This window comes from Erpetoichthys calabaricus, chromosome 16 (assembly GCF_900747795.2).
Source record: "Erpetoichthys calabaricus chromosome 16, fErpCal1.3, whole genome shotgun sequence".
In the NCBI taxonomy this organism is placed as follows: Eukaryota; Metazoa; Chordata; class Cladistia; order Polypteriformes; family Polypteridae; genus Erpetoichthys; species Erpetoichthys calabaricus.
The window spans coordinates 55,684,895-55,710,210 of NC_041409.2; the positions used below are offsets into that span (position 1 = coordinate 55,684,895).

The 25,316-nt window shown below is 38.9% G+C and overlaps 1 protein-coding gene across 1 annotated transcript in view; it reads left to right on the forward strand.

Annotated features, from left to right (window-relative positions):
* Positions 1-23,383, forward strand: part of spata7 (spermatogenesis associated 7) — a 40,339-nt gene extending 16,956 nt beyond the window's left edge. Inside the window, exons 5-11 of the mRNA XM_028821389.2 lie at positions 10,421-10,884; positions 12,150-12,216; positions 13,067-13,185; positions 17,645-17,698; positions 18,069-18,146; positions 18,491-18,548; positions 22,059-23,383. Coding sequence (XP_028677222.2) covers positions 10,421-10,884; positions 12,150-12,216; positions 13,067-13,185; positions 17,645-17,698; positions 18,069-18,146; positions 18,491-18,548; positions 22,059-22,505 — 1,287 coding nt within the window. The 3' untranslated portion in view covers positions 22,506-23,383. The remainder of the gene's footprint in view (positions 1-10,420; positions 10,885-12,149; positions 12,217-13,066; positions 13,186-17,644; positions 17,699-18,068; positions 18,147-18,490; positions 18,549-22,058) is intronic.
* Positions 23,384-25,316: the final 1,933 nt, after the last annotated feature.

Sequence of the window (25,316 nt, forward strand, 5' to 3'; positions counted from 1 at the left end):
ATTAAACATTTTTATGTCTATGTTTGTTTTAAAAAAAGTTCTGGTTAATTGAAACAAGTGAGCTAAACTTTACAAGGAAAGCCAAGGTCAGTATGCTTCATATCATAAAGTATGAAGGACTACAGGGTTGACATTAAAGATTTTCAATTTTCAGTGAAGATGGAGTCACTGTTGTCTGTCTGTTGTAATCCATTTTACTAGCCATTTGTTGTAATTAATGTTTTTTAGAATTTTTTTCCATAAGCCTGTTTGTTATAAGCTTTGTTTTATGACCATGTGATTTTTTTCCTTGTCCTTCCATTCAAATTTCCTACTCTTTACTTCAAGGTAATACAGTCAATATCGTGCATGATCCTTATGAATGAATTGATTGTCAATTTGAATTGGACCGATTGATTTCTTGCACGAGTCACAACAAATTTTAATTTATTTTCTTTAGCAGATCTCATTGTGAGATGTGACTGATGTGGGTTTATTAATTAGGTTGAAAATGAACATATCACCAGAGGTAATATCATTTGTAACAAACAGAGAGGGAAAATCATTCTGTGCCTATGGTCTTGTTCTCATTTGACAGTGAGTTATCGCAGACTGACTTGCAGTTTGTAGAATAGCTGCTCCCTACTAAAAGTACTCTGATGCGTTCCATATGCCTCAGAAGTCGGAGCTGGGAATGACATCACACCTGAATTGACCACGTTCCAGTAAAGCATCCTGAAAAGCAATATGGATGCGTCCAGGAAAACCTTTATTGTGCTTGCACCGTTGGAATAATTATCATTTGATAACAATGTATTTTGCACATCCTAACACCATAGCGACATGTTCTCAGATAGAAGTTGGACAGGGCTGTATGTATGACTGATTTAATGAGACACAAATAGAAGTGCTAATAAACCGTATAATACTACAACTTTCATGAATGTTTTTGATGTATGTCACCATTTTGGATTGACATGATCTGAAATCTGACAAACTCAGACTTCACAAATCCGCCAAATTTCCGAGTTGGAAATCCAACTTGAAGGGGTGTTCCAGTTGAAAATTCTGAATAGGAAACTCAAAAATTCCATCTTCCCAGTTCGAATGAAACACAGCACAAGTTAATACCTGCATCCACAGAAACGTTTAGGCTTTCAGGCAAGGAACTATTATGTTGGTTTTATATTTTTTGCTTGTATTTTTTTATTTTTAAATTTTTCATTCATCCATCCATCCTCTTCCACTTATCCGAGGTCGGGTCGTGGGGGCAGCAGCTTGAGCAGAGATGCCCAGACTTCCCTCCCCCCGGCCACTTCTTCTAGCTCTTCCGGGGGAATCCCAAGGCGTTCCCAGGCCAGCCGGGAGACATAGTCCCTCCAGCGTGTCCTGGGTCTTCCCCGGGGCCTCCTCCCGGTTTGACATGCCCAGTACACCTCACCAGGGAGGCGTCCAGGAGGCATCCTGATCAGATGCCCGAGCCACCTCATCTGACTCCTCTCGATGCGGAGGAGCAGCGGCTCTACTCTGAGCCCCTCCCGAATGATTGAGCTTCTCACGCTATCTTTAAGGGAGAGCCCAGACACCCTGTGGAGAAAACTCATTTCAGCCGCTTGTATTCGCGATCTCGTTCTTTCGGTCACTACCCATAGCTCATGACCATAGGTGAGGGTAGGAACATAGATCGACTGGTAAATTGAGAGCTTTCCCTTATGGCTCAGCTCCTTTTTCACCACGACAGACCGATGCAGAGCCCGCATCACTGCGGACGCCGCACCGATCCGCCTGTCGATCTCACGCTCCATTCTTCCCTCACTCGTGAACAAGACCCTGAGATACTTGAACTCCTCCACTTGGGGCAGGATCTCGCTCCCAACCCTGAGAGGGCACTCCACCCTTTTCCGGCTGAGGACCATGGTCTCGGATTTGGAGGTGCTGATTCCCATCCCAGCCGCTTCACACTCAGCTGCGAACCGATCCAGAGAGAGCTGAAGATCACGGCCTGATGAAGCAAACAGGACAACATCATCTGCAAAAAGCAGTGACCCAATCCCGAGTCCACCAAGCCGGACCCCCTCAACACCCTGGCTGCGCCTAGAAATTCTGTCCATAATAGTTATGAACAGAATCGATGACAAAGGGCAGCCCTGGCGGAGTCCAACTCTCACTGGAAACGGGTTCGACTTACTGCCGGCAATGCGGACCAAGCTCTGACACCGATCGTAAAGGGACCAAACAACTCTAGTCTGGGGGTCTAGTACCCCATACTCTCGGAGCACCCCCCACAGGATTCCCCGAGGGACACGGTCGAACGCTTTTTCCAAGTCCACAAAACACATGTAGACTGGTTGGGCGAACTCCCATGCATCCTCCAGGACCCTGCTAAGGGTGTAGAGCTGGTCCACTGTTCCGGGACCAGGACGAAAACCACGCTGTTCCTCCTGAATCCGAGGTTCGACTATCCAACGGACCCTCCTCTCCAGGACCCCCGAATAGACTTTTCCAGGGAGGCTGAGGAGTGTGATCCCTCTGTAGTTGGAACACACCCTCCGGTCCCCTTTCTTAAAGAGGGGGACCACCACCTCGGTCTGCCAATCCAGAGGCACTGTCCCTGATGTCCATGCAATGTTGCAGAGACGTGTCAACCAAGACAGCCCTACAACGTCCAGAGCCTTGAGGAACTCCGGGCGTATCTCATCCACCCCCAGGGCCCTGCCACCAAGGAGTTTTTTGACCACCTCGGTGACCTCAGTCCCAGAGATGGGGGAGCCCACCTCTGAGTCCCCAGGCTCTGCTTCCTCATTGGAAGGCATGTTATTGGGATTGAGGAGGTCTTCGAAGTACTCCCCCCACCGACCCACAACGTCCCGAGTCGAGGTCAGCAGCGCACCATCCCCACCATACACAGTGTTGACACTGCACTGCTTCCCCCTCCTGAGAAGCTGGACGGTGTACCAGAATCTCCTCGAAGCCGTCCGAAAGTCGTTCTCCATGGCCTCCCCAAACTCCTCCCATGCCCGAGTTTTTGCCTCAGCAACCACCGAAGCCGCATTCCGCTTGGCCTGCCGGTACCTATCAGCTGCCTCCAGAGTCCCACATATGTGTGCTGCCTAAAAACTTTGGAATGTAGTCCTCTTTACTAATTGCAACAGAGCCTTGTAAACTATGAAAAGATGTCTTAACGCCATATCACATTACATGAATTTTCCAGAGATTTTAAGTGGCTGATTTAGTTTACGTAATCTTAGCAGGTCAGAACAGTTACGTCACATTCTTGTGATCACCAGTTGAGTACTTTGACATATCTAGTTCTATCTAGCTCAGTCCATCCATTCTGCCCCTCTCCCTGACAGAAATACAGCAGGTTTGATTTTGTCTAAAGTCATAGGGGTAGGTTTGTGTGTGTCTGAGAGCTGACAGCCAGTAAGCACTCACCCATAAGTACAATGCATGTGACCGGGCTACCGGGAATAAGGAATGCAGGTGTTTTGGACCTGACAAACAAAAGATAAACTCATTTGTCTGGTGGTATGTGCTTTATGTACCATGATACAATGGAAAAAAGAAAGAAAAGGGCAGAGACTGTGCCTGAACTCACTGTATCTTAAAAGCTTACACACGAGTAAAGGCTCAGTTAGACAATATGTTATTTACTGGCTGTCAGACAAAATGTTCGTCTTGTCCGTTGTAGGAGATTGATGTCTAGACAGAGCTCCATTAGCAGTGGTGTTATTTTACCCTTTTTTACTGTCATCCCGGGGTATTCTGTATTTACGTTATACGCAAGTATGAATAAGAATGAGCAGCAAACAAAGGGTTCATAAAGAAAAGAAAAAGGATAAGGTAACTGAAGTTCCATCAAAGTCCAAATTGGTCTCAAGTTTATGATATGGCGTGCCAGTGACTGACCTGGAACAGACAGGCGAAAGTACAGACCTGCCAGGGCGTGACACTTCGGCATTGGCTCCAGCCAAGAGTATAAGTGGAAGCGAAACTGCGAGCAAGGCAGCAAAGAGAATTCTTTGATTCTAGGAGGATTATTGGAACCAAGCATGGCCTTTTTATCCCTGCTGTCAACTACAGATAATACCTCCCATGAGTCAGCCTCATCATTCCCAACTGGTCTCACAACTCCGCCAACAGAGCGCTGAGACAACTGAAACCCACTGTCCAAGTTGAAGGTAATGATTGACGGACTTGGGGAGTCACAAATGAAATAAAGCATGATATAAAAAAGGATAAGAAAGAAAGAAATACTAAGCAGAAATGTTTACAAATTGTATTAAAATAGCTGAACAATCGACATCCACCACTACCAAAAAAGCAACAGGATAAACCGGCTGGGCTGGAAGATAGATATAGAAGGACCAACATCAGAATCAAAGGTCTCCCTGAAAAACTCAGACACCGAGATCTCAGCAGTCTACCGTATACTTGGATTGAATACCTCAAAACTGAGAAGCTTTATTGTTTGTTTTGACAAACTACAAGTTAAAGAACACTTGATGTCCCTTCTCATACTGAGAGAGATCATTTTTGAAAATAATCACATTTGTATTTTTCCAGATTTCTCCTTTTCAACAGCTGTTAATTGTGCCGCATTCTACAGCATTAAACAACACCTACACAGAGCCGAACTCAAACACAGCCTCTTCTGTCCTGCCAAATTGAAAGTGGTTATTTAAATAAGTTTTATATTTTTAGTACTCTGGATGAAGCAGAAAAAGAGTTGAGAAGACTGATTCTGACATCCTTTTGAAACGTGATCATGAGTCACAGCGTATCCTTTTCGGCCACTTTTTTTGTTGTTAAACTTCAATCATTGCATCGATATTTCTTTCATTAAATACATGCACACTTTGGCAACTTCAGAGTCACTAGCTATTCTTATCATACTTTTATTATTAGGAATGTACTATCATGTTATCTCAGTCTCCATGGGAACCATTTAACATCATTCCCTAGGTTTATTGTATTTGGACTGTACTATCATAAGATATCTCAATTTTAACCTATTCTACACCACTGCTGGAGGTTTCGTTTTGTTCTGGAAGTACTCTGTCTCTTGACATGTCAGAGGACCGGGACTTTGTGAAGAGGGTTCTAGCCTCACCTGGGGAGGTAAAATGGGGGGAGAGGGTTGGGGGAGAGAAAGAGAGCAATGTTATTTTTTATTTATCCTTTCTACCCCAATAACTAAGTGTTAACATTACCATACGCTCCATAGCCAAAACACCTGGCAATAATATGAAATCCAACTTGTAGTATCAGATGAAGTATCTGATCCTGCAGGGTAATATGTCATGGTGATGGGCAGTTCATTTGATACTAAATTGATTTTGATAAATATCTATGAACCTAACATGGTTCATGCATATTTCACCCAAAATGTATTTGCATTTATTCCTAACATGAATACTCATAAAATTATAAAGGCTGGAGATGTTAATTGTGTTTTAAATCCAGACCTGAACAGGTCTTCAGCCACAGCATCGATAATATCTAACACAGCATAATAATTACACAGTTTGTATTGGATCATAAATCAGAACCATGGAGGTTTTTAAATCCTAACCTAAGAGCCTATTCCTCCTTCTCACCAGTACATCATTGTTACTCAAGAATTGATTATTTCTTCATAGACAATAATTTTATGCCCATTATTAAATCTTGTAAATATGGCACTTAGAGATTGTTATCTCTGATCACCCCATCTGATCATGTAGCTTAAATCACTATGCCCTACACATTTGTGTTTATAGTTGTTTGTCTTAACCATCTGTCATTATTTATATCCAATTTATATCCAAGCAAATTGATTATTTTCTTGAGACAGATGCATCCTCTGAGGTCTATGTAGGAATACTCTTGGAAATTCTGAAGGCATTTTTAAGAAAACAGATTATTTCATATCTTTCTCACAAAAATAAATTGGAAACCAAGAAGGCTTCTGAGTTAGTTGGCAAAATTACCATAATAGATCTAGAATATGCCAGGTCTGCAAATGAAGCACTTTATAGGAAAAGACAGACTCTGCAATCAGAATTTAGCCTCTTGACAACTAATATTGTCCATAAAAATATAACCCGCACATTTAGAAAGTACTGTAAGTCCATATATTACGCTCGGGTTAAAGAAGATAAGATGCAATCTAATGAGTTTTTTGATTCATTTCAGATACAACAGATGGATACTCTTAGTGCAGTGGAACTGGATAAACCTCTAACACTCTCAGAATTTACTAGGCACTATAAATTAACTTCAAAGTGAAAAAGCAACCAGCCTTGATGGTTACCCAGTGGACTTTTCTATATAAAAAAAAAATTACAATAAGTTAGCTCCACTATTATTATCAACATTTATAACAACAACATTTATTTATATAGCACATTTTCATACAAATAATGTAAAGTGCTTTACATGATGAAGAAAGAGAAAAAAAGACAAAATAAATAAGAATTAAAATTAGGGAACACTAATTAACATAGAATAAAAGTAAGGTCCGATGGCCAGGGAGGACAGAAAAAAAAAAAAAAAAAACTCCAGACAGCTGGAGAAAAAAATAAAATCTGCAGGGGTTCCAGGCCACAAGACCGCCCAGCCCCCTCTAGGCATTCTACCTAACATAAATGACCTCAATCAGTCCTCATTGTAGTCAGGGTTCTCATGGAAGAATTTGATGATGATGGTTATGGGGACTTCTGGCCTTTAATCCATCAATGTAGGGACATCACAGTGCTTTGATTGGGTGGTGGTGGCGGCGTAGATCGCCACCACAGAAAACCGGACAAAGAACAGAAGAGAAAGTAGGGGTTAGTACGGATTTTGGAGCCACCATGAATAATAATGATAATTAATTGAATATATAGAGCATCAGGATTAAACTAAGATGAAGCTATGAGAAAGCCATGTTAAAGTAATGTGTTTTCAGCAGTGTTTTAAAGTGCTCCACTATATTAGCCTGTCGAATTCCTATTGACAAGCTGTTCCAGATTTTAGGTGCATAACAACAGAAGGCCGCCTCACCACTTCTTTTAAGTTTAGCTCTTGGAATTCTAAGTACTGTAGACACTCATTTGATGATCTAAGGTTACGATTTGGAGTGTAAGGTGTAAGACATTCCAAAATATAAGATGGAACGAGATTATTTAAGGCTTTGTAAACCATAATCAGTATTTTAAAGTCAATTCTAAATTACACAAGTAACCAATGTAGTGACATCAAAACTGGAGAAATGTGCTTGGATTTTCTTTTCCTAGTTAAGATTCTAGCGGCTGCATTCTGCACTAATTGCAATCGATTAATGTTTTTTTTGGATAGTCCTGAGAAGATTGCGTTACAGTAATGTAGTCGACTGAAAACAAAAGCGTGAACTAGGGCTGCACGATTAATCTTTTTTTTCTCATGATAACGATATTTATGACCCACGATCAGTTAATAAATATCGTCGCGATTTTACAGTATAAAGACCAAACTGTTTTTTATGGGCTGAGTTTACGGATTGGACTGCGTCACTATGACGTTACTGCGTCTAGATTGCAAGCGCTTTCTGAAGCAGTAGAAGTCAATAGCAGCAATAACAGTCAGTCAGAATAAACATATGATGGCGGAGCAATGTGAGGAAGGTGCAGAAGTGCGATCGTTAGTTCCTAAAAAGGGGTCATACTCAGTTGTCTGGAACTATTTCGATTTCGAGGAATGTGATGTTGATCAGGTACGAGTCTTGTGCAAACTTTGCTCCTGTTCCGTCCAAACGTCCCAAGGTAACACAACAAACCTCATCAACCACCTTAAAAGCCACCACAAAGTACACTATCAAGAATTTCAACGACTGAAGGCACAAACAGCAACAACAAAAAATTACCAGCCATCCACAACACAGACAACAATATCAGGGACATTGTTCAACGCAATACCATATCTGCCTAGCTCGTAAAGACACCGGGAAATAACAGAGGCGATCACGTACCATATAGCCAAGGATATGTGTCCAATAACCACCGTGAGCAGTGAGGGGTTTAAAAAAATGATCGCAACACTTGATAAAAGATATAGCATTCCCTCACGCAACCATTTTTCCAATGTTGCACTGCCCTTGCTGTATGCGAAATGCCGAAAAGAAATAGAAAGAGAAATTCTCAGGCTCAGCCTTGAATATTTTGCTGCCACGACCGACTTATGGTCAAGCAGAACTGCGGAACCGTATTTGAGCTTGACAGTTCATTTTATTGACAGCGAGTTTGAGATGAAAAGCAAGCTTTTGCAAACTACGTTTTTCCCACAAGACCATACAGCGGAGTTTATTGCAGTGGGCCTCAAAGAAGCGATGTCCGCTTGGGGTTGGTGGAAGAAAGACTTGTGTGCATCACAACGGACAACGCAGCTAATATGATTAGGGCAGCATCTGTGAATAACTGGCCGAGGCTACACTGCTTTGGTCACAGACTTCATTTACCAAAGGAATAATCGTCATTATTAATCGTGATAAAAATTTTGAGCAAAATAATCGTGATAATCATTTTTTCTGTTATCGTGCAGCCCTAGCGTGAACTAATTTGTCAGCATCTTGCAATGTTATAAAAGGTCTAACTTTTGCTATATTTCTTAAGTGAAAAATGCTGTCCTAGTAATTTGATTAATATGTGATTTAAAATTCAGGTCAGAGTCAATAGTTACCACTAAATTCTTTACCTCTGTCTTGACTTTTAATCCTAATGTATCAAGTTTATTTCTAATAACCTCATTATATCCATTATTGCCAATCAATAAAATTTCTGTTTTCTCTTTATTTAGTTTGAGAAAATTACTACTCATCCATTCAGAAACACAAGTAAGACATTGTATCAGTGAATCAAGAGAGTCGGGGTCGGCAGGTGCTATTGATAAATACAGTTGTGTGTCATCAGCATAGCTGTGGTAGCTCATGTTGTGTCCCCGAGATAATCTGACCTAACGGAAGCATGTAAATCGAAAAGAGCAGCGGACCCAGGATAGAGCCTTGTGGAACACCATATAGAATATCGTGCGTCTTTGAAGTATAATTACCGCAACTAACAAAGAATTTTCTACCTGCCAGGTAGGATTCAAACCAATTTAAGACACTGCCAGAGAGGCCCACCCACTGACTAAGGCGATTTCTAAGAATATTGTGATCAATGGTATCAAATGCGGCACTCAGGTCTAAGAGGATGAGAACAGATAAACAGCCTCTGTCTGCATTTACCCGCAAGTCATTTACTACTTTAATGAGTGCAGTTTCTGTACTGTGATTTGTTCTGAAACCCGACTGAAACTTATCAAGAATGGCATGTTTATTGAGGTGATCATTAATCTGCATAATGACTGCCTTCTCTAGAATTTTACTTAAGAAAGGCAGGTTAGAAATAGGTCTAAAATTTTCAAAAGCAGAGGAGTCAAGATTATTTTTCTTGAGCAGGGGTTAACTACAGCAGTTTTAAGACAGTCTGGGAAGACCCCCGTATCTAATGACGAGTTTACTATGTCAAGAATACTATCAATTAGCATTCCCGATACTTCTTTGAAAAAACTTGTTGGTATTGGGTCAAGGATGCAGGTGGAGGGTCTCAGTTGAGAAATTATTTTATATAAATCAGGTAGATCTATCCTGGTGAAAGAATTTAATTTGTTTATAATGGAGTACCGGGGTTTAAGAGGATCAGTATTGGGGAGATGTAATATATTATTTCTAATATTAATTTTTTGATTAAAAAATACAGCAAAAGCCTCAAGTTTCACTGTGGAAGTATTTTGGAGGCATTCCATTGAGTGACCTGGGTTTAGCAGATGATCAAATGTAGAAAATAAGACTCTGGGATTACTAGCATTGTTATTTATAATTCTAGAGAAATAACACTGCCTCTCAAATTGGACTATGTTGTTGTATTCTGGTATTTTAACCTTCAATATCTCATAGTTGATAATCAGTTTAGCTTTTCTCCATTTGGGCTCAGCTTTCTGGCATGTTCTCTTTAGATCAGATGCTCTTTGAGTCTTCCATGGTATAACAGTGCTAGAAGTTTTTTTAACTGTATGTATTTTTTTAACTTTATAGAAGGTAGAGACAACAAAATTCTACCTCAAATTTTTTTGCCAAGCATTAATTACCGTCTTTCCTAAGAAAAACAAGGACTTAATACAATGTGCATCATACAGACCAATCTCACTCCTAAATAATTATCTTAAGATACTCTCCAAAGTTCTAGCCAGAGGGCCTGAGATAGTGCTTCTTTTTATAATATCACAACCAGTCTTTTGCCAAACCTCTCATCTCCTGGTTGCATTTCAATTGTCCTTTTAAGGACATGCATTTTTTTAGGTTTAATTTCTATACATTTCTCTTTTCTGTTATTAAATTTATTGCAGTACAGTAGTAAAACTGAAAAAAAACATATTTTAATGAGCGTTTTGATTTTCATTTCAGAACAATGAGAAAAACAGTGGATTTGAAGAATTTTACCCAAATCAGGAAAGTACACAATCATTTTCCCCAAGATATAAATGCTACCATTCAAAACAAAAATTTAATTCATCAAGGACTTGCCCCATGAGAAGCAGTTCTCAGACTGATGTTGACTATTCTTCAGAACTAAGTTATGGAAGTTCATTTCCTCGAAGAAATAACTCGGCTTCATCCTATAGCTCCTCTGAAAGCAAGAATACATATCGATCATTTCAGGATCCAAAACAAAAAACGTATAGCGGGGACCTTCTAGAGAAGCACTCTCATCATTTCACGGAGCACCAGCCATTTGCACCTAGAACACTGAAAAAGGACTCCCATTCTTTTCTGTCACAGTACAGGTATTATGCTGCTCCTAGAAGAAAAAAAGTCAAAGAGACAACTACAAGAATGGTAGACCATGACACGCAGACAGATCAAATAAGGTAATTCCTCAGCAGTTTGCTAGGCCTATACAGCTCCCGAGTGCTTTACTTATTATGATGTTTAGTTACTATTGCAAAAAAAAAAAAAAAGCAGTAAAATGAATTCTTGAAAGACTCTCTGCTGGTGTTGCACAGCATTAGATAAACTAATGTGTAGATACTCCAAAAATATAAAGTTACATTATTCATTTATATTCTGTAAAATCACGTATGTCCCACCTTAAACCATTACTGCCAGCACAGGTCATGCAGCTGCTGTGCTCCTTGGTCATCATTTGCACATCTCTGTGCATTATGCCTAGTATCCCAAGAAATGCCATGTCTGTGAACGTGTGGGCCCCATGACGTAAGTCTGCTCTAGCCATTTCTGTTGTGAATGTACTGATCTAGAGGCTGCTTTACCATGAACAAGTAGTATGAAACTAGCTACAAATATTACCAAAATTGTCCTGCTCAGTTTTCATGATCTTGTCACAAAAAGTGTCATTAATGGCTTGTACTGTGATTTATTGAACAGTGATGTCCTGCTTCAGTTTATATGGAGTATTTATTTAGTACCGAAGTAAACAGACTTGAAATTTTTGGAAAGATGGGTAGATTTTTGAATCATTTGAATTAAAACACACACTTCAATATTCCAAATATCTGACACAACTCTTCTTGTTTATTTTGTACTTTTACATCATGAAATAAATCTTTACATTTCTTAAGAACACCCTGAATTAGGTCATCATATGCTAATTCAGACTTTTTAAATGTTTCATCCCATAAACTTAGCATGTACAGTGCAAATTTAGACTTGGTGAACTCTTAAAAATAAGTTATATATTTACTATGTAATCTTAGTGAACTAAAAACTAGTCTTTTCTATATCCAAAAGTATATATCCAAACACTGGATGTATAATTTCCAGTAATTTGTAATTTATAGAGTAGAACCATTGGATGCAGCAGAAAAAGTAATAAACCAAGCCACTATTTCTCCTTTCTTGTGGAATGTTTTGCATTCATCATTGATAAAAGAAAATGAAAGATCTGGTTGTATGCCAAACTCTTGCTTTGAATTAAGGCTTTATGACAGTGTATCTGGTCATTAATATGTTAAGAAACGTTGACCATGCTTGAGTCTTGACGTTGCAAAAGAGAATACAGTATACTTATTGATATTTTGGGTTTTGTGTTCAGTAATGAAAAAGTGCAAATTTAATACTGAGTACATCTGATAGTGCGGTTATGTGTAAGTATATGATTTGCTCTTCCACTTAGCATGACCTCAGATGCTGACACAAAAGATAAAACAGAGCTGTTGGAATCTGACTGGAGCAAGAAGGAGGTTGGTAGACAACAGATTTTTGTTATCATTCTTACTAACATTCTTCATATTTTTAATCTGATATTTAATTACTGATTTCTAATTAAAGTTGCTGTTTGCTTTTTTTTCAATATATACAATAGTTATTATGCGGGGCAACAAACATACATAGTGGTTAGCTTTGGTGTTAAAGAGCATAAGGCACCTGGCTTTGATTCCTAACTGGTGGTTGGTGTTTGCATCTTCTTCTAGTATCTGTGTATGTTTTCTCTGAGTATTGTAGTCCTCCACCTACCCAAAAATAATTAGCTTAAATTTGTGATCCTTAATTGGTCTACTTTCAGTGAGTTCAGATGCGCATGTGATGGTATTGTGAAGTGGACTAGTGCCTGGCCATGGGGCAGTTCCTGCCTTGCACCCTGGGCTGCCAGCTTCTCATAAACCTATTGGATAAAATGGATTCTGAATTCAAGTCGCACAAATAAGTTGGGGCTTTGCCCTGTACAGCTAATGTTTCATTAATCCAAAGCCTACTGTAATACAAATACAGATATGTTTATTGCACTGTTGTCCATCTGTTGTTTATTTCTAACATTATATGTACTGATGTGTGTATTAAACATTTTGTTGAATTAGTTCATTAAATCCAACTAAGATGCTGAGGTCATTTGTAAAGCAATGCTTCAGTTCTATTCAGGGTTGTTTTGAAAAATGTCAAAGCTTTTCTAATTAATATGTAGTCAAATGTCATTATAGGACCTACACTTTTAACCAGTGTCAGGATTCTGTTTAGGATACTTTTATGAGTTTTCTTTTTAAAGTTCATTACTACATCATTCCAATTAAACATATTTTTTTCTGTGCAACATAGGCTGCATATAAAGAAGGAAAGACACTGGATGATCAGTCGGGTTTGAATAAATATTTAGGTCCTTCCAGTACTCGCATGCAGCAAAGTGCAGAATATGATCTAATGTCTTCTCCACTGAGGTAACAGTTTTTAATTTTTCAGTATTGTTCTCAAAGTAGGGGTATATATAAAACAGAAAATACCCTTATTTCAGACATATCATGATTTTTTATGTTTAAAGCGTTTTTTTATTTGCTCAAATTTTTGTAATGTTTATAATGTCTTTTATAAACAAGAGTATTTTATGTTTTGGGAAGAAATGATTTTTGTTTTTTTTAATAAGATGTACCATAAATAATATATGCTGAAAATGGTGGTAGTTTTGGTCCCATTCAAATTAAAATGAACATCCACGACCTGTGACAAATGTCAGCATTTAATAGGATGAGGTGACAGAGTGGAGCAGCTGTTAGTGATGCTGCCTCACAGCTCTAGAGTTCTGCGTTCAAGTCTCACCTAAGTTACTGTGGTGTATGCGTGGAGAATGCATTTTCTTTCTGTGCTTATATCAGTTTTCCGTTTTGCCACAGATATGCCTATTGAGTTAAACTGGCATAGCAGTAGTGAGTGCAGATGTATGCATTAATGTGCTCTACAAAGGACTGATGTCCCATTCAGATTTGGTTCATGCCTTCTGCCCCATGCTACCAGGATAAGCTCCAGTCTCAGGACATTAGAATAACTGGGTTCAATATCACTATTGTCTCTTTTAAACCTGGTCTTGAAATTAGAAATGAGACTAAATATGATGTGCAAACCCTCTTTCCAGAGTTAGCACAACTGTGTGCCCAATGCTGACAGGATAGTCACATGTGCCTCCTGATTTGGTGACCATTTAAAGCCAAAAGTGAAGCTCATTGACATTATACTCTTGCGTTTAAAGTTTATGCAGAATTAAAAACCACACGGTCATTTTGAAAAAAGAGCAAGAGTGACCTTATTTTTAGGATTTGTTTTTCTTTATCCTCCCTATCTAAGCTTTGTTTTGGAGCAATCATGAAGCATAAAGTACTGTGTTTAATACACAACATCATCTATTCCTCTGAAACCTCCAGCTTGGTAATTTAAATTTTCAGTTATCACTACACTATTAGATTTTTTGATTTGATTTGATATGCTTTATTAATCCCCGAGGAGAAAATGTCTTTTCACATGACCTTTTGGAGTCTGAGTGCAGGGTCAGCCATTGTACAGCACCCCTGAAGCCTGAAGGGCTTTGCTCAAGGGCCCAACAGAGTGGGGATACCTTCTGGCAGTAATGCAAGTAAGCTACCTTCCAGAGACCAGCACAGACCCTTAGCCTCCGAGTCACCCCCCTTTATTTTATTTTGTCCACAAAGTTCTAATGGAGATGATAGGTGGCCTCCGAGTCACCCCCCTTTATTTTATTTTGTCCACAAAGTTCTAATGGAGATGATAGGTGGCCTCATTATATTCTACAAATTACAAGGGGGCTCCGCCCCCTGCTCGCTTCGCTCGCCTACCCCCGGCGTTTTGAACCCGTGCCCGCTGGGCAGCTACGTGTCCGGATGACGCACGTTTAATACGGAGCGTTTGCCCGTGTCATTCTGGAGTCCCCCACTGGTAATACAGAGCTTCGTCCGTACTATTACGCGGTGCATTTTGGACTCCTGCGGACCCCGTAGTTTTTCTCGTTTCAGTTTGTATCTTTGGTCAGTTGAGCTCATGTTTTTCAAGCTTTTGAATTCCGGTCTTCATTATCTGTAACCTGCTGTCCATGTGCGTGGCCCCCTTGTTCAACCTGTTTAGGACGTTTTAATTTGCTTTCTACTCTGTCTTTAATTTCTGACCTAGCTTTATTCCGGTTTTGTTTCAATGACACTGGGTCCGTGGTGATTATATGTAAAGGAGGCAGTCTAATTTTACCCTTTTGACAACTACGTGTAAATTCATTATTTGTATTGCCAGTTGTTTCTTCTGGGAAGTTAAGTGAATGACAATGATTGCAAATGACATTCATTAATCCCAATGAATTTTCCTCAATAGTGGACTCATTATTGAAGGCGTTGTTAGCCAACTGGCGTAAGCATTTAACAGGTGTCTGGCGTTGATGTCCGCGACGGGCATGTTTTGCTTGTGGCGTTTGACTGACGCGTTGTTGCATGTACATTATTTGTGACGCGCTATTTTGTAGTTTTAATTGATTTGTCACCGCTTTGCGAAATAAGGATCGCACTCACTGTTAATATGTATCCTTTTCTGCAGTTGAACGGTTAATAGTGCTTTATTGTAAGGAGATACACCTATGCTCACACCTATGCTGCCTAGTGTGAAGGTGTTCAGATGACGTATGTTTAATATTGACGTTTCCTTTAGAAATGTGGTTTTGGGTGTCACTTCTTATGGGGGGGGGGGGGGGGGTTGAGGATTGTTGTTGCGCGAGCGTCTTCTTTCTTTTTGTGTCCCATGGGCTTGACACCTACACCGACACCCATGCTGCCTAGTGTGAAGGTGTCGACGTTCACTTTAGAATATGTGGCTTTGGGTGTCACTTCTTATGGATGTGTGGGGGGGATTGTTGTTGCGCGAGCGTCTTCTTTCTTTTTGTGTTCCTGTGTCTTGTTTGAATCCCCCTCTTTGTGTGTGTCCCGTCCCTTGCTTGTAGGGTCTGTGGGGTGGTTTTGTGTTCTTTTTTATTGTCTTCCATGGGCTTGTTGAATCCCCCTCTTGGTGTGTGTCCCGTCCCGTCCCGTCTCGTCCCGTGCCTGTAGGGGAGGGGGGGGTGGTCGTGGTCGTGCCTTGCCGTTGTGCGCTCGTCTGTTCTTTTTTTTTTATTGTGTTTAGTTTCGTGTGCAATGTGTTTTGTGCTTTGCCCGCGGTTGAGTACTTTTTTATGTGCCTTTTCCTTTTTTCGGTGCTTGTGTGACTCCTTTTTGTATGTGCTCACTCCTTTTTTCTGTGGTCTTGTCCGCCACTCGCGGCCCCTCATCAGCCTTTGTCGCCCTCTTTTGTCCGCCTTTCTCCGACTCTCGCGGACTCTTTTTGCGCCTGCGCCTCTCGCGGACCCTCATCCGCCTCTCTCGCCCTCTTTTGTCCGCCTTTCTCGGCTCCTCAGCCGACTCTCGCGGACTCTTTTTGCGCCTGCGCAGTACGTCTTTTTGCAGCTACGGCCCATGGCCAGATGTGCCTGCGTCCATCATCCGGTTTAGCATTCTCGGTTAGTATCCGGTTTAGCATTCTCGGTTAGTAATATAGATTCTTGAATGTTTAACTTGCATTCATTTAACTGCCATATTTCAAGTGCTTCTTTACACATTGAACATTTTAGACTTAACGTTGGGCTTTGTCAGTAATTAAAACAACACTTAGCATTTTCTGAACTAAGAAATTTTAAACCAGAAACATCTGAGGACACATCCTAAATATTTCAGAATAATTACATAGTTGTGGATTGAACTTCAAATTAAGCAAAATTTCAGGGATGATTCACAAAACACACGGATGATGTAGCATAGTTTGAGATTGTTTAGGAACTCCACTTGTGAACACTTGTTTGAAAACAAGTACAGTATGTCTTGTTGCTGGGTGCAGCTCCAAAATTTCGAGAAATTTAAGGGTGCTAACTGAGTCCTCCCATTTATTGTCCGGAGATAAAATATATCAAAACATAAAGAAAATGCTCTTTAGCATACACCCTGTTACGGTGAAAAAACAGGCAAATGTTAAAGTGTTGGGCTGGATAGCCTAGTCGTGTTCGCTAGTTGAGCCCCATCCAGCGGGTTGTTTGAATTAGTAAAAGACACCTCCTTCTGGGACGCCCAAGTTTTTATGGCGGCTAGACCAGAAGGGGCAGGGTCATTTGCCTTCATTGGCTGGCTTCTCAATATTATGGAGAAAGAAGATGACTGTGTTAGCATCAGTGCACCCTCTCGTCTCGGCGGGTTATAACATACCTCAGCTGAGCCTGTGAGAGTTCCTCTGACATGCATGCTTTATAGATAAGGTCTATTTAAAAACGGAACCTTACTCATTTTAGTTTTGACTTTTGAGTACAACTAAGATGACAATTTACTTATATGCATGGTTACAAGGATCTCTAAAGTTAATAGCATTAGTAGCATTTCCAAGCATGGTTTATCTAGTGTACCACTCTCTGCATTCATCTTAGGGAGTTCACTGTTGAGCATATCCATTGCATTTCATCAGTTTGAAGCTGCTAACCTTCTTAACAAACACTTGTTTGGGAGGTGGGAAGAAAGCAGAACACCAACAGAAAGCCCACATGGATGTGAGGGAATGTGTCAAAATGATGACGCATTGCACACAGTAGTAGCAGTTTTTAAAATGCCTTAAATACTCAGAGGGCTCAGCATGAATGCTAGAATTGATTTTCATCAACAGAGAACTGGGACTTTGTAACCAGCTGTACACTTGGGGAAAAAAAATTGCTGTGTTATAAAACCAGTGACTATAAACTTTAAATTTTGAAATCTTTTGTGAAAGAAGGATTTATGATTTGAATATTTTGTGAAATAAACAAACATAGCAATAAAATAATGTTAATTTGCCTCTTTCCAGATTGTCAGTTTCTGATCGTGTGACCTCCCCAGTCATGAGGAAGGTGAAAGCAGAGTAAGCTCAGTGGACTTTGCTATATTTTAGAATTAAGCCTTTTATCCTGATTGTCTTTGCTTTCTTAACATTTGCTTAAGTCTTGCACATTTTCTCAGATCAATAACATTTGTTTCTTAATTGTAAATTCTGGCAAAAAACATAATTATTGTGTTGGTTATTTTTCAATGGATTTGGAGGAGTTTTTATAAAACCATAAAATTATTATATAAACAAATCTTGTGTATTAATCTTGTCTTAAAGTACTATTTCACATTGTTTCAGGTTGCTTTGAGCTAAACCAGATGCAGCATTATGTTCCTACTTTGACAGAGATGTGCTGCACAAATGGCTTCCTCGAGATAATGATCACGTTTTCTTTATTTTACAGAGAGGAAGAAATACAGTATCTAGAATTTATTGCAAACCTAACAAATGAAATTATAACAATGGGACTGTATTCAGATAGGTATGCTTATTGTTGTATTCTGTACTTGCGATATGATCTAAAACGAGGCTTTTCTTGAACTTTTGTTACAATTTACTTTAAAGGAAACCACCCGAGAAGCCGAACCTAATTTGTTATGCATAATGTATTGTTTTTTACCTCTTAAGTATAAATGTGTATTTCAGTGTTTACAGTTTAAGGAAATTTTTAAATGTATTTAATTAAGAGAGTAAAAATATGAAATAACCAAAATGAGTAATAATCTTTAATTCTTAAGTAACTGAAGTCAGGAAGAAAAGCTGATCTAAAATGAAAATGACACAGCATAAAAAATGGCTCAAGAAATTTCTAATATTTCCCCTTAGGGTTTTGGAGCGTGTATTTCACAGACATGTTGAACAGAATAAACATCGACTAGATGAAGTGAGTAAAGCTGTGCTGTGTTCTCTTTTTGTACTAGAATGATATTTTGCTTGACATTTTCACCCACTCTGAAAACAGTACTTTATCTGTCCAAATTTCTACACTCTCAGCAATTTATATTTGTTCATGTTGGCAAGTGTATTTTTTTCCCCAGAAGCATCTGTTCAAGCTATACAGAATGCCTTTACAGCTATAAATATTCAAAGCTGAAACACATGTCTAATTATATGCTGTTATGCTGGTCCACTAACTTACTTGTAAAATTTGACTTTGTAAGATCCAAGTGGATTTGCATGTTACTAAAAGTAATATCACATTGCTCACCATGGCATCTCACTTTTTTCCTGAAACATATTTGCTAAACAAAGTGAAATGAATGAAACATGTATGGTGGCATCATGAAAAATACCTTCTGCAGCTTAGGTAGCTTGATGAAGCTAAATCTGTCTCTAGTGTGTGCGTGTGGTGCGCGTGTTCACCCTGTGATGGACTGCTTCCTGGGATTGGCTCCAGCTACCCTGCAACAATGCTCTGGATAAAGTGGGTTTAAAAAATGGATGAATGGAATGCGTTACTAAAATAGGCAGGTAACTAATAACATTGAGGTTTAAAAAATGGTGCAGTGGTACTTAGGTGCAGGCTCCTCTGCATATCCTACACTTAACTCCCACCTCCCAACAATGTATGGATTGATTAAACAGAAATACAAAAAAACACATCAGAAGCAGTCATTAACAGTCTAAGAATAATTTATTCACATTATTATCAGATATCACATTTATTTCTATGTGCACAACGGATATGATGACACTTAAATCATATGCCACTGAACAGGGGTGCATAATTGATTTAATGTTTTGATTTGCTTTGATTTACTGGACACTTTGCAGGATTAAAATGTTCTCTGTGAAGCCATTTCTGACATGATCACCACCAACAAAAACAGCAGTATGGAAAACATGTTCAACAAACATCTTGCAATGAATTTAATCAATCACCTACAAAAGTACCATCCAGAAAAGTAAGCCGATGACTTCAAACATAAATTTGAAAAAATCTTGTTGCCCCTGTGGCAGCCTGCTTTTATAGGTTTAAAAGATGTGTTAAGATATTCATTTGACACAGTCTGAAAGACCTGTCATTGGTTCTGGTCCAGAATTTATATATAGTGCCCTCCGTAATGTTTGGGACAAAGACACATTTTTCCTTGATTTACCCCTCTGCTACAGAGTTTAAAATTACAAATGAAACAGTTCAGACGTGATTAAAATGCACATTGCAGACTTTCATTTAAGGGTATTAGCATTCATTCCAGTCACACCACGTAGACATCGTAGAACTTTTGGTACATGGCCTCCCCCATTTCAGGGCATCATAACGTTTGGGACATAGCAATGGCAGGTACAGTGGGTACGGAAAGTATTCAGACCCCCTTCAATTTTTCACTCTTTGTCATATTGCAGCCATTTGCTAAAATCATATAAATTAATTTTTTCCCTCATTAATGTACACACAGCACCCCATATTGACAGACAAAAAAAAGAATTTTTGAAATTGTTGCAGATTTATTAAAAAAGAAAAACTGAAATATCACATGGTCCTAAAGTATTTAGCTCAGTATTTAGTAGAAGCACCCTTTTGAGCTAATACAGCCATGAGTCTTCTTGGGAAAGATGCAACAAGTTTTTCACACCTGGATTTGGGGATCCTCTGCCATTCCTCCTTGCAGATCCTCTCCAGTTCTGTCAGGTTGGATGGTAAACGTTGGTGGACAGCCATTTTTAGGTCTCTCCAGAGATGCTCAATTGGGTTTAAGTCAGGGCTCTGGCTGGGCCATTCAAGAACAGTCACAGAGTTGTTGTGAAGCCGCTCCTTCGTTATTTTAGCTGTGTGCTTAGAGTCATTGTCTTGTTGGAAGGTAAACCTTTGGCCCAGTCTGAGGTCCTACATGGAGTTTGCTAAAAGACACCTGAAGGACTCTGAGATGGTGAGAAATAAGATTCTCTGGTCTGATGAGACCATGATAGAACTTTTTGGCCTTAATTCTAAGCGGTATGTGTGGAGACAACCTGGCACTGCTCATCACTTGTCCAATACAGTCCCCACAGTGAAGCATGGCGGTGGCAGCATCATGCTGTGGGGGTGTTTTTCAGCTGCAGGGACAGGACGACTGGTTGCAATCGAGGGAAAGATGAATGCGGCCAAGTACAGGGATATCCTGGACAAAAACCTTCTCCAGAGTACTAAGGACCTCAGACTGGACCGAAGGTTTACCTTCCAACAAGACAATGACCCTAAACACACAGCTAAAATAATGAAGGAGTGGCTTCACAACAACTCTGTGACTGTTCTTGAATGGCCCAGCCAGAGCCCTGACTTAAACCCAATTGAGCATCTCTGGAGAGACCTAAAAATGGCTGTCCACCAATGTTTACCATCCAACCTGACAGAACTGGAGAGGATCTGCAAGGAGGAATGGCAGAGGATCCCCAAATCCAGGTGTGAAAAACTTGTTGCATCTTTCCCAAGAAGACTCATGGCTGTATTAGCTCAAAAGGGTGCTTCTACTAAAAACTGAGCAAAGGGTCTGAATACTTAGGACCATGTGATATTTCAGTTTTTCTTTTTTAATAAATCTGCAACAATTTCAAAAATTCTTTTTTTGTCTGTCAATATGGGGTGCTGTGTGTACATTAATGAGGAAAAAAATTAATTTAAATGATTTTAGCAAATGGCTGCAATATGACAAAGAGTGAAAAATTGAAGGGGGTCTGAATACTTTCCGTACCCACTGTATATCAACACTGTCATATTAAGTTCTTTGTTGCATGCAATGATTCCTTGAAGTCTGTGATTCAGGTGCTGAGTATCTTCTCTGGTGATGCTCTGTCAAGCCCCTAATGCAGCCATCTTCAGTTTCTGCTTGTTCCGTGGGCTTTTCCCCTTTAATTTTCTCTACAGCATATGAAAGGCATGTTCAATCGGATTTAAATCAGGTTACTGGCCTGGCCATTCAAAAGTTTTATGTTTTTTTTTTAGCTTTGGAAAAACTCCTGTATTTTGCTTAGCATATGTTGGGAATCATTATTTTGTTGTAGGATGAAGTGCTATCCAATGAGTTTGGAGGCATTTACTGGAACTTCAGCAGATGAAGTGTTTCTAAACAAATCAGAATTCATTGTGCAGCTGTCCTCACCAGTCACATCATCAATGAAGAGAAGTGTGCCAGTACCTGTGGCAGCATTACATCCCTAAGTCATAACACCGCCAGCACCATGTTTAACAGATGAGGTTGCACGCTTTGGATCTTGGGCAGTTCCATGCTTAGAAGTGAGCTGACAAGCAAGTTATGAAAATGGGAGCCTTGTTCACACAGAACTGCAACACATAATTGTTCCCATCAAAGTTTGTAAAATATTGGCAACCTCTCAATGTCAGTGTCATTTATATCTTTCCTTTCATTAATAACAGTAAAATTTCATTATCTTTTTATTCATTTCTTTTTAAAAGGATAAAATGCATCACCTGATAGATGTGCTTCGAGAAGATCTTGGCATCAGTGCCAGTGTCTTAAAAACTACAGAGACCCAAGGCTTTTCAAAGAAGACTGCACATTTAGACTTTGGTCTTGAAGAAGATCATAGCTTAAGCTTACAGACTGAAGAAACAAATGTTTCCAGTTCACCCCATTTATATGTAAAGGAGAGTTTTTCAACTAAATTACCTGAAGGAAATTCAGATCAATTTAATAACCAAGAACCTGAAATCCTCCAAGAAGAATTCCAAAGAGAAGAAGATGTCACTCTGACACTTGAAAAAAACACTGCACAAGACGAAATTGATGTTGATGCTTCAGGAAACCTAAAGGATGTTGAAGTTCTGGAGCAAAGTTTAGCAGAATCATTGTTTATATCTGATAAAAACGAGTCTTTGGAAATTTCATCAGAGCCCTGTTAAATAATTTAGAGTTTGAGTTTGTGAATTTAAACATGTATATTTTTGTTAGTAGATAAATTGCCTATACAAATATTCACTTCGTTTGAAGTTTTCACATGTTTTTGGTTATCCAACATTAATCACTGTGGATTTCACTTGGCTTTTTTGATAATGATTAAGAGAAAAAAGACTCCTAAATAAAAGTCAAACTGAAAACAGACCACTGAAGTGCTGTAAATTAATTACAAATATAAAATGCAACATAATTAATCACATACGTATTCACCCCTTTTAATTGTCAAAGTCAAAAGCCAAATTAAATCCCCTGTGATTCAACAATAAAAAATGAAAACTCTCTGAAGGGGACGAATACGTTTTATAGGCACAGTATATTTATTAATAATGTAATTACGGACGTGTAATTGCTGCTGTCACACGGCCCTGACGGTATTATGCGAAGTACTTGGCTACTTTATGTCGAATTTGGGTGTTCATTTAGGGAGTGCTTTGATTGCCCCTCACTGCCGTTATAACAGATATGGAGTCGGGCTTGATTGACAATTCTGCCCCTCACTGCCGTTATAACAGATATGGAGTCGGGCTTGATTGACAATTCTTGGAAGATCCATCAAATGACAACCCAGTGTCAAGTGGAGAAATAGTCAGACTCTTTTATTACTCATAAGAGCTATAAACAACAGATGTTCTACGTCATTGAAAGAAGTAATAACTACTTACAAAGCTTGACTACAGTACATTAATTTTGAAATGTGACTTTTATCATGCTAATTATGAAAGGTTCAAGAGCTACTGTTAGATGCTGGAAATTTATATGTGGAAGAATGTTAAACTGCCTATATATTTTTGCTGTTATTAAAATAAACCTTATTCTGATATTATTCTTATAGTTTTTTTTCCAAAGATTATATTATGTAATTACATTTGATTATGAAAATATACATTTACTTAAAAAAAATCACCCGATGTAGGGCTGGTTCCTTGTAATGACTAATGGCACTGGTGTGGGCTTCTGCCTCTGTATTCTCCTATATTGAATTAAGTGGGTCCGATAATTAATGAATGTATGGTTATTTATTTAGCAGTGCTTTTAAAATTTATCAAATGTTACAGTATACCAGTGTAAGCGTTTTATAGTGCATTACAGATTAAAGGATATTGGTTTGGAATTTAAGTCAAAGTCATTTCTTCACAATTGTATATATTAATTGGCCACATATAATTGTGCTAGGAAGTGAAGCGTTTTTTATAAAATGTAAAAATACATTATTTGTGCAGCTTACAAGTGGACTAATGGATACACAGGTCCATAGGTGAATGAAGAAGTCCTCTAACATTTACAGAATATGCCAATTTTTCAAGCCAAAAATGTTACTGAGTATTGATCTGTAACTTGAGATTGCACACATTTTGCAAAACAGAATATCTGTTTCATTTTAAGAAGAAAAAAAGCACAAAGCAAAACACTATTGTTAGACTGGTTCATTTTAAAAGGAAAATATACTGTACACTTTGTTCTGCCACTTGTCGTCTTCTTCCTGCCTTTCCTGTTACTTCTCCTTCTTGATGATGCATTTCCAAGTCTGCAAGGGGGTGTCTCTTCAGTCCCCATAGATGTGGTGCACATGTTGTATAGAATATGTCAACTATACAGTTCACTCTTTAACATCTTGTATAGAAGACTACACTCACACGTGTTAATAAATGATTCATCTCTAACTTCATTAGCCATTGCAACAGTTCTCCAGGTGTGATTTGTGGGAAATAAAGTTTTATACACTCACCACTCTCACTAACTTCAAGTAAGAATTTTTTTTTCTTAAATTGACATAGACCAGGTCTTTTACTGTAACACTGAATATTTCTACAGCGGTTTCCATAAGCATTATTCGTGCCAAATTTCATGGAAGTTGGACAACACCCACGTGCTGTTGCAATTTCCAGTTTCACCAATGTAATTCTTCAAATGGAAAATTGGCAGGCTGAGCTTCCCAGGAATGCTGGGGTCTGGCTGTGTTCATACTGTAAATTGCTGGAATATAAGAAAACAGAAACCTTTACAATTATTAACAGTTTTGAAAAGAAACTTCATTACAAAATGTGCATAAAATAAAAAAAAAAACCAAAGATATAATAATGTATAAAATATGATCTTTTTTTATTCCATATATTTTCTAACATGCTTATTTGTGGTCTTAGGAGAATTTCAGACACACCACAAACTACATAGCCCACAGTGAACACCATTTAAAATTTAGTACATCAAACACAGAAGCAATGACTAAAGGATTTCTTTGATAATATTCTAGGTAACAAGATTGCATGTGAAAGTCATCTTCTAAACGTTACATGTCATGCCCTAGTGATGTTAATTCAATGATAGAATGCAATTTAACTTTTGACATCTAAAGTGAAAGCAGCAAGTTCTCCAGTGTGACTGTTGTAAAGTTCACTTACAGTACTTGTAGATCTCATACTTAATACCAAAAACAATTACCTCTAGCTGTTAAAGTTCTTTGTGGACTTGTTAGATGGGTGCACGGCTTCATTTCACGTGTTTCTACAAGCACTGTCACAACTACAGTATGAGTCACATTTTCAAAAGTATGTGCCATCACTGACAGCACGGCGGTTACTGTCTAGTACACAAATCAAAGAGAGCGACTGCACATCACATCAAGGCACTGAACACAGACTACTGTCTGTACACATAGAACAAATAAAGTTTATGAGAACTGAAAGTGTTACCTGGCACAGGTACTGCTGATCTTTGTGTACACTGATATTCAACCCTGAAACATCAATAATCAATAT